At 47.6% G+C, this 12,500-nt stretch overlaps 1 protein-coding gene across 1 annotated transcript in view; it reads left to right on the forward strand.

Annotated features, from left to right (window-relative positions):
- Positions 1–12,500, forward strand: part of tsnare1 (T-SNARE Domain Containing 1) — a 148,844-nt gene that overhangs the window by 37,114 nt on the left and 99,230 nt on the right. Inside the window, exons 4-5 of the mRNA XM_062537787.1 lie at positions 4,490–4,567; positions 4,907–4,976. Of these exons, the coding sequence (XP_062393771.1) occupies positions 4,490–4,567; positions 4,907–4,976 (148 nt within the window). The remainder of the gene's footprint in view (positions 1–4,489; positions 4,568–4,906; positions 4,977–12,500) is intronic.

The raw sequence follows: 12,500 nt of genomic DNA on the forward strand, positions 1-12,500 counted from the left end.
AAACAGTGTTATCGAATGTGATGGAACGTCGACAGCAGAGTCCTCGTACTTGTGATCACTGGGAAAGTGCACTGTATAGATTTTCTTAAAGCACACCAGTCGGGGTGAGAGGCCTTAGCACTGAACACTCTGATTACACTCCCTAAAGATCAGGTGGAGGCAGAGGCCCCTGATTGGGCCGTAATTACCCAACCTGACGTAGTTTATGAGAGAGAGAGAGAGAGAGAGAGAGAGAGAGAGAGAGAGAGAGAGAGAGAGAGAAAGAGAGAAAGAGAGAGAGAGAGGTTTCTTTTATCACATGGCTTAAAAGGAATTGTGTGTTTGTGAGGGAGGGAGCTGCTCGTTCGTCAACAGGCTTCATCATTAGAGACAATTACAATTAAACTTGATAAAAAAGGGATTTTAGTGTGTGTGTGTGTGTGTGTGTGTGTGTGTGTGTGTGTGATTGATTGTTTGTGTCTGGGTGTGTGCGTGTGTGTGTGTAAATGTTAATTCTACATGATAATGTGGAAGAGCTTAACGTGAATCAGATTTGTTTTAGGGGTCTGCCCTCTGAGATTGATTGTGAGGCTGACCTCATTACTCTCATCAAGCAAGAACCATGTGGCACAATCGTGATATAGACACCTGAGCATACAGGTAATAGGTGACACAGGTAATAGGTGACATATGTGGACATACCAACACTAGTTATAAGAAAAAGCACTGGTTCAAATGGAACTCTCAGTCCATATAGCAGTGATTCATACTATTGCTTAGATATGGGGTCTGCACATCAACAACAAGGGTCAGGATTTACTCATCAGTCAAAGAATAAACATGAATCCTAACTAACGTGGATCTAAATGTCGTCAGCGTTTCAGCTGCGTACTGTAGCATGACGTGCCATCTTGTCCTCGTGCTGCCTTGGGCACATGTTGAACGTTATATGTTTCAATGAGCATATTGGCCCAATTAAGTCAAGGCCCGTAGTCACAGTTTCCTGTCCTCTCCCCACCACAGCACACAGCGGCATGACGGAGACAAACACACACACACACACGTCATCTCGGGTTAGGGTCGGCGCCGCGCTAATCTCCACCAATGACGACTCCTCACAGCGCTGCGGTGTTGTTGATATTAGCCAGGGCAGGATTCCTTCTTTTTTTTCCCCACTCTCAACGCTAAGAATAGTAGGTCATGTCTGGATGCCAAAGTGCCATCCATTTCTAATGCCGGGGTAACGGCAGGATCTGTTTCCCCCCCCGCCTCCTCTGATTATCGTTAGGGCCGGCGGCGGGCGTGGGCGCGGAGCGCGAGGCGTGGGCGCGGGCATGGGTGCGGGAGCGGGCACGAGAGACATCTGTTATTTTATGAATGCCCGTTTCCGCCGTGTGACTCATGCTGGCTGCACACGGGAGTCGCTTCCAGAGAGGTCAGAAGGACGGGAGGCAACGGACCAAACCCGGCACAGCGTTCAGCCAACCTTTAAAGACACACACACACACACACACACACACAACAGACCAAACCCAGCACAGCGTTCAGCCAACCTTTAAAGACACACACACACACACACACACACACACACACACACACACACCACAGACCAAACCCAGCACAGCATTCAGCCAACCTTTAAAGACACACACACACACACACACACACACACACACACACACACACACACACATACACACACACACACAAACACACACACACAAACACACAGTCATACATCCAAACACACATACACACACACACACACACACACACATACACCCACACACACACACACACACACACACATGCTCTTATACACTTAAGCACGCATAAGGCACACGCACATGCACAGGCAGACTCACACACACATACAAAACACCTATGCGCACTTAACACCTATTTCTATGAAACAGACTCAGTTTTTTATGCGCTGAATACATTGTACAGCAGTACATTGCTGCAGGGACAATACACACACACACACACACACACACACACACACATTCAGACAGTGCACTAGCTGCATATTAATGATCACCCCAGATTCATCCTGACAAGCAGGGTCAAATTATGCCCTTGTGTAACCTTTACTCTTGGCAGTGTGTGTGTGTGTGTGTGTGTGTGTGTGTGTGTGTGTGTGTGTGTGTGTGTGTGTGTGTGTGTGTGTGTGTGTGTGTGTGTGTGTGTGTGTGTGTGTAAACAGTGTGGAGTGTTTGGGAGAAAGTGTGTGTTGGCTGCTCAGGACCGTATGAATATGGAACATGAATCTATCACCATGATAGAGAGCATGGTCTGGAAGTTACTGTGTGTGTGTGTGTGTGTGTGTGTGTGTGTGTGTGTGTGTGTGTGTGTGTGTGTGTGTGTGTGTGTGTGTGTGTGTGTGTGTGTGTCTGTGTGTGTGCGCGCGCGTGTGTGTGTGTGTGTGTGTGTCTGATGTAAGGCAGGACCCACCAGGCTTCTCTTCTGATAAATGACCCAGCATGAAAGTCTTCCCCCTCTTCCCCCTCACACCCGTCTGCCTTACCTGATAATTACAATATGACACAGTCCTCTATCTCCACGCAACCTGCCATGCCGCTTTTTTCCCCCTCCGCAGATGACAGCTGATGACAAATGGCTTTTAATCGGCAAGGTTGACATAGGCTGTATTCTTTATGGAGCCAAAGCTATTCATACAAGACAAATCGATGTGGATGCGCTGTATGCATGACCACTATGGATCAAAATGAAAATTTAGTCTTCATACCATTAATAATGGAAGAACATTACATGGGACTTCTTGTAGATGGATTTTGATTGCATTTCACCTTCTCTATACTGTGACACGGCTGGTGGTGGTGGGGGTCGGATATCTTCCTTTTTTTGGATGAAGGCAGAGGGCTGGAAATAGCCATTTGGCTCTATGCTTACTTAAGTGACCGTGGTCAGAGAATGGCTATTTAGGGTTTGGTTGGATGGATCTGAGGTTGGCAATACATGATAACTCAACAGAAGGTTTAGAGTGCCCCCTCTCTATGAGAAATACACACACACACATACACACACACACACACACACACACACACACACACACACACACACACACACACACACACACACACACACACACACACACACACACACACACACGCAAGTACACAGATTATACTGAAAATAACTACTGAAAATACTGCATCTTGTGTATATTAAGATCACAGCCAAAGGTCAGATAATGATAGTGTGTCATCACATAGCTCAAGATTCCCTTTGTCATGAGGAGTCAATCTGCCGCTTAGAAAAAAAACAGCATCAATTACAGTCATTTAGTGGGACTGTCTCATGAGGAAGCTTGTTGACAACTCGTACACAGGGAGCGACTCCACAAGCACAGTCATGTCTCCAGCACATGGCCTGAGTTTTACACTGTCACCCTTCAATCCTCTCTCTCTCTCTCTCTCTGTGTGTCCTGTCATATCCCTCTATCTTTCAGCTCAACTCTCTCTCTTTCTCTCTCTCCCTCTCTCTCTCTATCCCCTCTCTTTCTCTCTCTCCCTCTCTCTATCCCTGTCCCTCTTCTAATCAGTCCTCATGTTTTCATGTAACCCCCCCCCCCCTTTCTGTGACTTTTCCAGTGGTGTGAACGCTGGACACTGAGCCCGGCTTGTTTGTGTTCTTCGTGGCTGCTCCCAGCTCACAGTGATCAGGCCTTGTGCACTGGACTGCTCATCTGCACGTTTCTTTATCTAGCTCTCTGACAAAGAGGCACTGAAGAACATAAGGAGGCTCTGCATGACTTGTCGCTGAAATTCCTCAACCTCATTTTGAGGACGCCCCTTGCGCGTGCAAGGCCATGGACGGCACGTGTACTGCACGCTTAACCAGCCTGTTGATTGTCTATGGTTTATCTATTGAGTGCCGTGCAGAAGGTTGTGAGCGGTGATTGTACTGCACATCGTCATTTCCTGTGTAGTAGCCACATTGTGTATAAGCCGCAGGAGGACAGTGTTTTATGCCAGTTAAAATAAACAAAACCATATTGACACCATATTAACTGCCCCCGCGTATTAACCTGCAAAATCAATGTACAACCCACGGCTAATAGTTGGGAAATGACGGTAACCGTTCTATTAGTCGTCTATGGCGTCATTACTGTTTACGTTTCACACAACTCCGGCTCCCAGTGACAATATCTAGTCCTTGCCGTTATGAATCGCACTGAACAAAAGCTCAGATCAACTTCTCAGATATATTTAGTTTACTGAAACATTCTACAGTGGTTCGGCAAAAGGCAATTTCCTGCTCAAAAAGGGGCATCACTTTAGTTGTTTTGTCTTGACTTTGTCTCCCCATGTCCGGGGAGATGAGAGTGGAGTCAGTGGATGCGAGTTCAATCAGACTATGCTGACAGTGATGTGGCAGGTCATGGATAATGAATGGCAGCGCTGCAAGATGGATGAGAAATGAAACAGAAGTGTGTGTTTGTCTCTGTCAGTCTCTCAGGTGAGTGTTTGTGTTTGTCTCTTGTCAGCCACACAGGTGAGCGCCTCCGAACTGCAGGATGTGTTTCAGGAGACCTCCTCCAACATCTTCCAGATCAACGCTAATGGTGGGTTTGTGTGTGTGTATGTGTGTGTGCGTGTGTGTACCTGTGTGTGTACCTGTGTGTGAGCATGCATTAGCATAACTGTGTGTGTGTTTACATTTGCGTTTATGCTGACAGCATTTTCTAATTGCTTTACTTGGTCTCATTTCTACCTGGCTTGATTCTATCATGTGGCTTTATTAATGGATATCACAGCTGGTTAATGACTCTCCCTCATTATACCTTTTCCCCCTTCCTATCTGCATTCAATCTCTCTCTCTCTCTCTCTCTCTCTCTCTCTCTCTCTCTCTCTCTCTCTCTCTCTCTATCTATCTATCTCTCTATCTCTATTCCTCATTGCAGTGGTGGCCTTAGAGAAGAGCCTGCAGTCCCTGGGTACGTCCAGAGACACTGCTGAACTGCGACAGAGCCTGTGAGTTTATTCACGTGTCTGACACACAGAGATACATACAGTACATGAACAAATAAACTAAGAAATACAGAAAACTCATAACTGAAACACCCTACACACACTTTAACACTTAACACACTTGCAGTTGAGTCCAGAATTGTTCACCCTCGGCAACAGACACACACACACACACACACACACACACACACACACACACACACGCACATCGTGAGGCCTTTTGTATGACAGATTATGCTGTATGGTGACTGTAAGCCATTGATTACTCAACCTTGGCCAGACACAAGTGAGCAGCGGCTGAATGGCGGTTGTCCAGATGGATCACGCTGAACATTCCGTCTTGGGAGCGATTCTGGTCCTCCTCCCCGCACACGCACACTGCTGAAAGTTTGACTGCTCACTTTTTCTCTCCTCGTCTGGCTCTGGCTACCCCCTTCCAGCGCAATATTGATTATTCTCTTTAACTTGAGCTGCCAGCAATTACCAAATTCCAGTCTGATGACAAAGTGGCCAATCTGAAATGATTGTGCCTGTTTAAAATGCATTACACCTGCTTCCCCCCGCTGGCATGTCATCAATCTCAGCATCAGGCGCTCTCCCTCACATAGACAGGGATTATTTCATCCTCTCCTTTTGCCTTTCCTGATCAGCTGAGTTGAACGCACACACTCATTTAAGGGCTCTGTGTTCTCCGCCTCTCGGACAAACGCACATTCCTGCAGGGGGTGGTGATGGCAGTGTGTGTGTGTGTGTGTGTGGGGGGGGGGGGGGATTCAGTACTGTAGTTGTTTTGGAATGTGGAGTGTGTGTGTGTGTGTGTGTGTGTGTGTGTGTGTGTGTGTGTGTGTGTGATTCAGTACTGTAGTTGTTTTAGAAAGTGGTGTGAAGTGTGGAGACTGTTGATATGGTGAGTTTGAGTGACAATTCCAGACGTTGGCAGTTCCCGTTTTTGCATATGGCAGTGAATCAGTTTTGAGGAACGACTGGACATCACACTACTGCAATATCTTTATTGCACTCTGTTCTTTTCTTCTCCTCTCGTCTCCTCCCTTCTCTCAACCCTCTCTACAACCCATCCCTCTGCTCTCCCACTCTCTGCTCTCTCTCTCTCTCTGCTCTCTCTCTCTACAACCCATCCCTCTGCTCTCCCACTCTCTGCTCTCTCTCTCTCTCTGCTCTCTCTCTCTACAACCCATCCCTCTGCTCTCCCACTCTCTGCTCTCTCTCTCTCTACAACCCATCCCTCTGCTCTCCCACTCTCTGCTCTCTCTCTCTCTCTCTACAACCCATCCCTCTGCTCTCCCACTCTCTGCTCTCTCTCTCTCTCTCTCTCTCTCTCTCTCTACAACCCATCCCTCTGCTCTCCCACTCTCTGCTCTCTCTCTCTTTAACCCATCCATCTTCTTTCTCTCTCCATCCTTCTGCTCTCTCTCTGTCTATATATATATACAGTATAACCCATCCCTCTGCTCTCTCTCTCCATCTCTCTCTCTCTCTGCTCTCTCTTTCTCGCTCTCTGTCTATATACACACACAGCATAACCCATCTCTCTCTCTCCATCCCTCTCTCTCTCTGCTCTCTCTTTCTCTGCTCTCTCTTTCTCTCTCTCTGTCTATATACACACACACAGCACCCATCTCTCTCTCTCTCTGCTCTCTCTTTCTCTCTCTCTGTCTATATACACACACAGCATAACCCATCTCTCTCCATCCCTCTCTCTCTCTCTCTCTGATGTGGGGGATGGCTGTGACTCTGCAGTGTGTTTTTTCTCCTCTTGTTTATCTCTTCTTGTGTTTGACCTTGACCGCCCTCTCCCCCCATGTGCCAGTTTTAATCCTCTGCGCCCACTTCTCACAGCATGCCTCCCTCCATCCTTCCCTCCCTCCCTCCCTTCCTCTCTTTCCCTCCTTAGCGCTCATCTCTCCTCTTTTTGTCTCTATCTGTCCATCCATGTCCCTCTTCCTCTCCATAATCTCCTCTGCTCATCTTTCTCTCCTCCTCTCCCTCTCTCCCTGTTCCTCGGCCCATCTCTCTCGGTCACCTGTTCGTCTGACTTCTCTTTGCTTTTTCATGCCTCTCCCTTCTCTGCCTGGCGTTGGCCCCATCCCATATAATTCCATTACGTGGTGTTTCCACGGAAACCTCAGCAGTCTGGGGGTCATACCTCCCAGATGGCGTTCTGTCGCCCAGAGGCACTGGCACCATGCCCCCCCCCCCTTCCCTTTTCCTCTCAGCAGGGTGGTTCTAGCGAGGTGTCGAGCCGGTGCCACCATACCCCCCCCCCCCCTCACTGACAGGGCTGGGCACCAATTGGTGCCAGCTCAGAGAGGGCACGTTTAAGAGTGGCAGTGCCCGACGCTAGTGTGGAATGCAGAAGTGGCAAAGATGGCATCCGCTCAGAGCAGACGTTGGGGGTGGGGGGTTTGCCAGCGGGGGTGTTGCCATGGTGTGGGGATGTCAGAGGCATGTGGAGTTTTGCGGACACTGCGAAAGTCCTTTGTTCAAAAAAAACGCCTGACTTTGATAAAAAGAAGCGAGAGATGAGATTATTTTATGAACCCTCTCTCTCTCTCTCTCTCTCTCTCTCTCTCTCTCTCTCTGAGTCTCTAAATGTTTCCCCTCTGTCTCTCATTGCCTTGATAAGAAAGGCATCTGTGCTGCTGGTAGCGTAGAGCCACACTATGGCCGGTCAGATCCCCTTCACTCCCGCTGCTGACAGGAGCTCACTCGGTTAATTGAATTTGACCCGGCTCCCTAATCGGGGAAGCGCACACGCCGCAGATCTAAGTGGATTATTCGCCCGCATCCTTTGAGTGGCATTGTCTTTGTTAGCCACATTAAGCCTCCAAACCGACACGACCGTCCCGGACTTTCTCCAGGGATACCAGGTCGTCGGTTTTGGTGGCTGTGTTTTCTCTCTCTCTATCTCTCTCTCTCTATCTCTCTCTCTCTCTATCTCTCCTCCCTCCCTCTCTCTCCCCCCCCCTCTCTCTCTCTCTTTATCTATCTCTCTGCCCCCCTCTCTCTCTCACACCCTCCCTCTCTCTCTGTCCCATGCTGTCCTCTCCTCTCTGGGCTCTCTCTAAGTTTCCCCCTGTCTCTGCAGGTTCCCGGGGACAGAAGGCTCACCTTATGTTGTCTGAGCCTGGAAAATACACTCCCGAGTAGATGAGAGTGTTTACACACCACTTTAAATGTCACCAGCAGTAATTGAACACACTCACATAGTTTTTGTGAATAAGCCTTGGCTGAACACTCATGTTTGGTTAGTGATGGACTTATTAAGCCTTTCTGACCTGATCATTGTAATGGGTTCCATTAATTTCCTAGAATGCACTTAAACTAAAACTATACTAAAACAACGAACCAATCAAATAAACAAACTAACAAACCAAAAAAAAAACAATATTTGCATGGAAATGATTTAATGTTTGGGTAACCTTGAGTAACATAATAGGATGGCACATTATGTAAATATGATATTCAGGGGAAAAGAGATCATCGGTCCCATATAATGAAGGGCCAAGTTTGCTGTATTTGTCTATTGAGTCCATTGGAGGCGCATAGTGGAACCGATCACTAATGACTTGTTAAACTCGTGGATATGAGGATAACTATAAACATGTTTCTCTCTGTAAACTGTAAATATTAATATACACTGAGGTAGATATTTGTCTTGATTAGACTGCAATTGCATCTCTTCTAAGCAAGAACATAAGTATACCAATGCACAGTGCTGATTGTGAATCTGCATAGCTTGACTGTTGACAAGGCCTGCTTGTCTGGCTGGGAAATTAGGCTAATTTAAGAATTCACCCTCAAATTAATGGACTGTGAAATATATTATTCAAAAAAATGATATGTGCCAAATACATTTCTAGCGGATGCTAAAACACACAGCATGAATATGATTAGCTAAATGAAGTTAAGACTAATGGGAGGCTGCATTAATCCTCTATTTTACATAAAGCCCATTCTTCTTCCCTCCCTAATTTGCTTTTTACTGTCAGCACACGTCTCAGTGATTATTGGAGAAATCCATTTTGTAAATACAGCTTTCCCCATTCTGTGCGTGCACAATCACCGGGCACTGTAACAACGCCCAATGCAATGGGTTTTACTGAGTTTGACACAGTGATATTTTAAACATACTGTAGATTCATCACTGACAACCCACATAGATGTTAACATTTGCCATGAGCAGATTCATTAGCATTGACAAGTTTCTCACATGTAATTCGAGTGCATAGTTTGAGGTTGCAAATATTGAATACGCTGAATGAAATGGTGGAACATGACAGATGTACAAATAGTCCTCTTGGTAATAAAGAAACCAGAAAGTTGTTTTTCCAGCAACCATGAATGTAAAGAAACCAATCAAGTTGTTGCTCCAGTCTTGAAAGTAGAGATGAAACTGGTTGGCCGTTGGGCTGAAACATCTAGAGCCTTTAGCTCTGATCATTATGAAAGAGAGAATCTGCCACCTCCCTGTAGACCTGTAAACTTTTTGTGCACACACTGTTTGTAATGTATCCATCCAAAAGAGAAGTGTTCTACATAATGCACATTAGCCACACTGTGACTTCACATTAAATGTGAATGTTTACAAACTTGTGTTGTATCTCTGTCTACTGCTCTTGTGGTGGCTCAATTGTATGTTGTTTCTCCCTGGTCCAGCATATTTGCTGCCACCCCACAGCTAAAAAGCTTCTCTGCGTGCTTACAACATATCTCCCTTGCATATGCATGCATGCCACATGTAGTCCTGGGCATACAGCGTCTGTTTCAACTGATAGAAGTTGATAGAAGATATGCATGCTTCAAGTGTTGCTGGGGTGTTAATTTAGACGAGACAAGACAATAAGCTCTCTTTGTGGGCGTTGTCCATTTCTGTGCTTTGGTTTTACATAGAGCTTTGATATTGAAGTATGTAACTGTGTGCATTACGGTGATACTGTATGATGTTCAATGATTAGTCTATTATGGTCGCAGTGCACTAGTTATGTTTGAATACTATGCTGTATTCAAACACAAAAATCACAACTCATGTTACACACAATGTCCCCATTATGCTAGGTCTACACAGGTGGATTTGGAAGGAATAAAAGAACAGACTGAGGCTTGAGAGACATCTTAACACCCCACCCCCCAACACACACGTATTAACACTCTCAGGCCTATCTCATTGTTAGAGACTAGCGTCAGATGTGGTTTTAGCTAATTGATTCTTAGCTTGCCCATGCTCCATTTGCATAGTAATTAATTTGCTTTGTCCGCTGTGCCAGACAGGGCCACTCTAGCTGACCTCCTCCCTACACACACCCTTTTCTCTTCCACCTCAATCCAGCTCTCCTCTCCTCACCTCTCCTCTCCACTCCATTTCTCCTCTCCTCTTCACTCCACTCCACTCTACTTTCCTCCTCTCCTCACCTCTCCTCTCCTCTCCTCTCCACTCTTCTTTTCTCCTCTTCACTCCACTCCATTCCACTCTTCTTTTCTCCTCTCCTCTCTCTTCTTTCCTCCTGTCCTCTCTTCACCTTCTCTTCAGATCTTCTATAGCATATGTTTGACACCCCCACCGCCCCCATGACCCTGTCCCTTTCATGTACAACTTGCGTAAGACTACTACATCAGCTGAATGGGAAATAGTCAAACTGTGGGGACAATGCGGTATGACTGAGTCCTCTGGTCACCCCAACCTCCAGCAGCAGCAGCAGCAGGTGGAAGAGGAAGAGGAGGAGGAGGAGGAGGAAGAGGAGAATAGAGAGCCAGGCCCTAATGGTGCATCTGGACTGAGGACAGAGAGGCTACAGCCGACCATGGTCCACTGCCTGCCCAGGAGTACACACAGCAGGACGGCAATTAAGCCCCCCCCCCCCCCCCCCCAGACTGACCACCACTAGCCCAGCCGCCCACCGACCCCTCAACGCACAATGGACAGAAATATGCACAGTGGCATGAGGAGCATGTATGTGATCTTTCATTTAAAACATAGGGTGAATGGGTAATTGGTGTGTGTGTGTGTGTGTGTGTGTGTTTGTGTGTGTGTGTGTGTGTGTGTGTGTGTGTGTGTGTGTGTGTGTGTGTGTGTGTGTGTGTGTGTGTGTGTGTGTGTGTGTGTGTGTGTGTGTGTGTGTGTGTGTGTGTGTGTATGTGTCTGTGTGTCTGCGTGCGTTTGTACCCTTGAGATCGGTGTGGGCGATTATGACTAACACAGGCGGTATGGTGATGAGACAGAGCAGAGCAGCGTGGAGCAGCACAGTGCAGTGCAGTGCTGGGCTCATGTGTGGGTGGACTGGGGGGGTCTGGAGCAGCACAGTGCTGGGCTCATATCTGGGTGGACTGGGGGGTCTTCAGCAATGCAGTGCTGGGCTCATGTGTGGGTGGACTGGGGGGGTCTGGAGCAGCACAGTGCTGGGCTCATGTGTGGGTGGACTGGGGGGGTCTGGAGCAGCACAGTGCTGGGCTCATGTGTGGGTGGACTGGGGGGGTCTGGAGCAGCACAGTGCTGGGCTCATATCTGGGTGGACTGGGGGGGTCTGGAGCAGCACAGTGCTGGGCTCATATCTGGGTGGACTGGGGGGGTCTGGAGCAATGCAGTGCTGGGCTCATGTGTGGGTGGACTGGGGGGTCTGCAGCTTAATGGTACAGTATGCGGCCCCCGACTCCCCTCAGGTGGCAGCGAGGTGGCAGTGGGGTGTGTGAGGTGACATAATGGCTCGCCAGCCGCGTCTGCATAGTGTTGCAGCTGGGTCTGCATAGTGTAGATAGATAGATAGATAGATAGATACTTTATTGATCCCCAGCTGGGTCTGCATAGTGTCACAGCCAACCAAAGCCAGGCAGCGCATGGTAACTTACACAACGCGAGTCAATCATTCGCTAGTGTAGCGCGTTTCGAACGGTTCACACTGGATGACAGCCGACAAGTGTTTGTGACGTGACGGAACTGCAGCCTAATTGGTCCAGAACTGGAGGACTGATTGTGATGTCTGTGATTGGGTGTCGTCAGTCTGCCCAGTCTGCATGAGAGATCGGATGGGAATTCTGCCCGATTGTAAAGTCTGTTGGGTCCGACTCAATTAGGGCTAAATTCTGGCCAAAATCGCACTGTCCAGTTGATCGTTTATTGTCAGCATTGCAGAGTGTCCAGCTTATCATTTATTGTCAGCATTACAGATTGCAGTTCTTGACATGCTTGATTTGCCATGAATGCCTCCAACAAATGACGCTGCAGGAAATGATAACGTTAGTTTTTATAACGCATATTAGAGCATAAGAAGACTAGCCTGGGAACCAGACCCACATCGAGATCTAGAGTCTGGGGACGGGGCTGTATCGGAGGGGTGACGGACGGTTGTCTGTCGAATTCACTCTCCACTCAACAGGATAGTGCTACAACCAATCATCTTCTTGTTTTCAAGTACCAGGATGGGGAATTGATGCTTAATGATTGCAACCTACAGTATGGTCGCAGGTCAGTAGTCATTATGTTAAGCCTGCCTATGACTCTATTCCCGATGTGAT

The sequence above is a fragment of the Sardina pilchardus genome, chromosome 6 (genome assembly GCF_963854185.1).
Source record: "Sardina pilchardus chromosome 6, fSarPil1.1, whole genome shotgun sequence".
NCBI classification, from domain to species: domain Eukaryota; kingdom Metazoa; phylum Chordata; class Actinopteri; order Clupeiformes; family Clupeidae; genus Sardina; species Sardina pilchardus.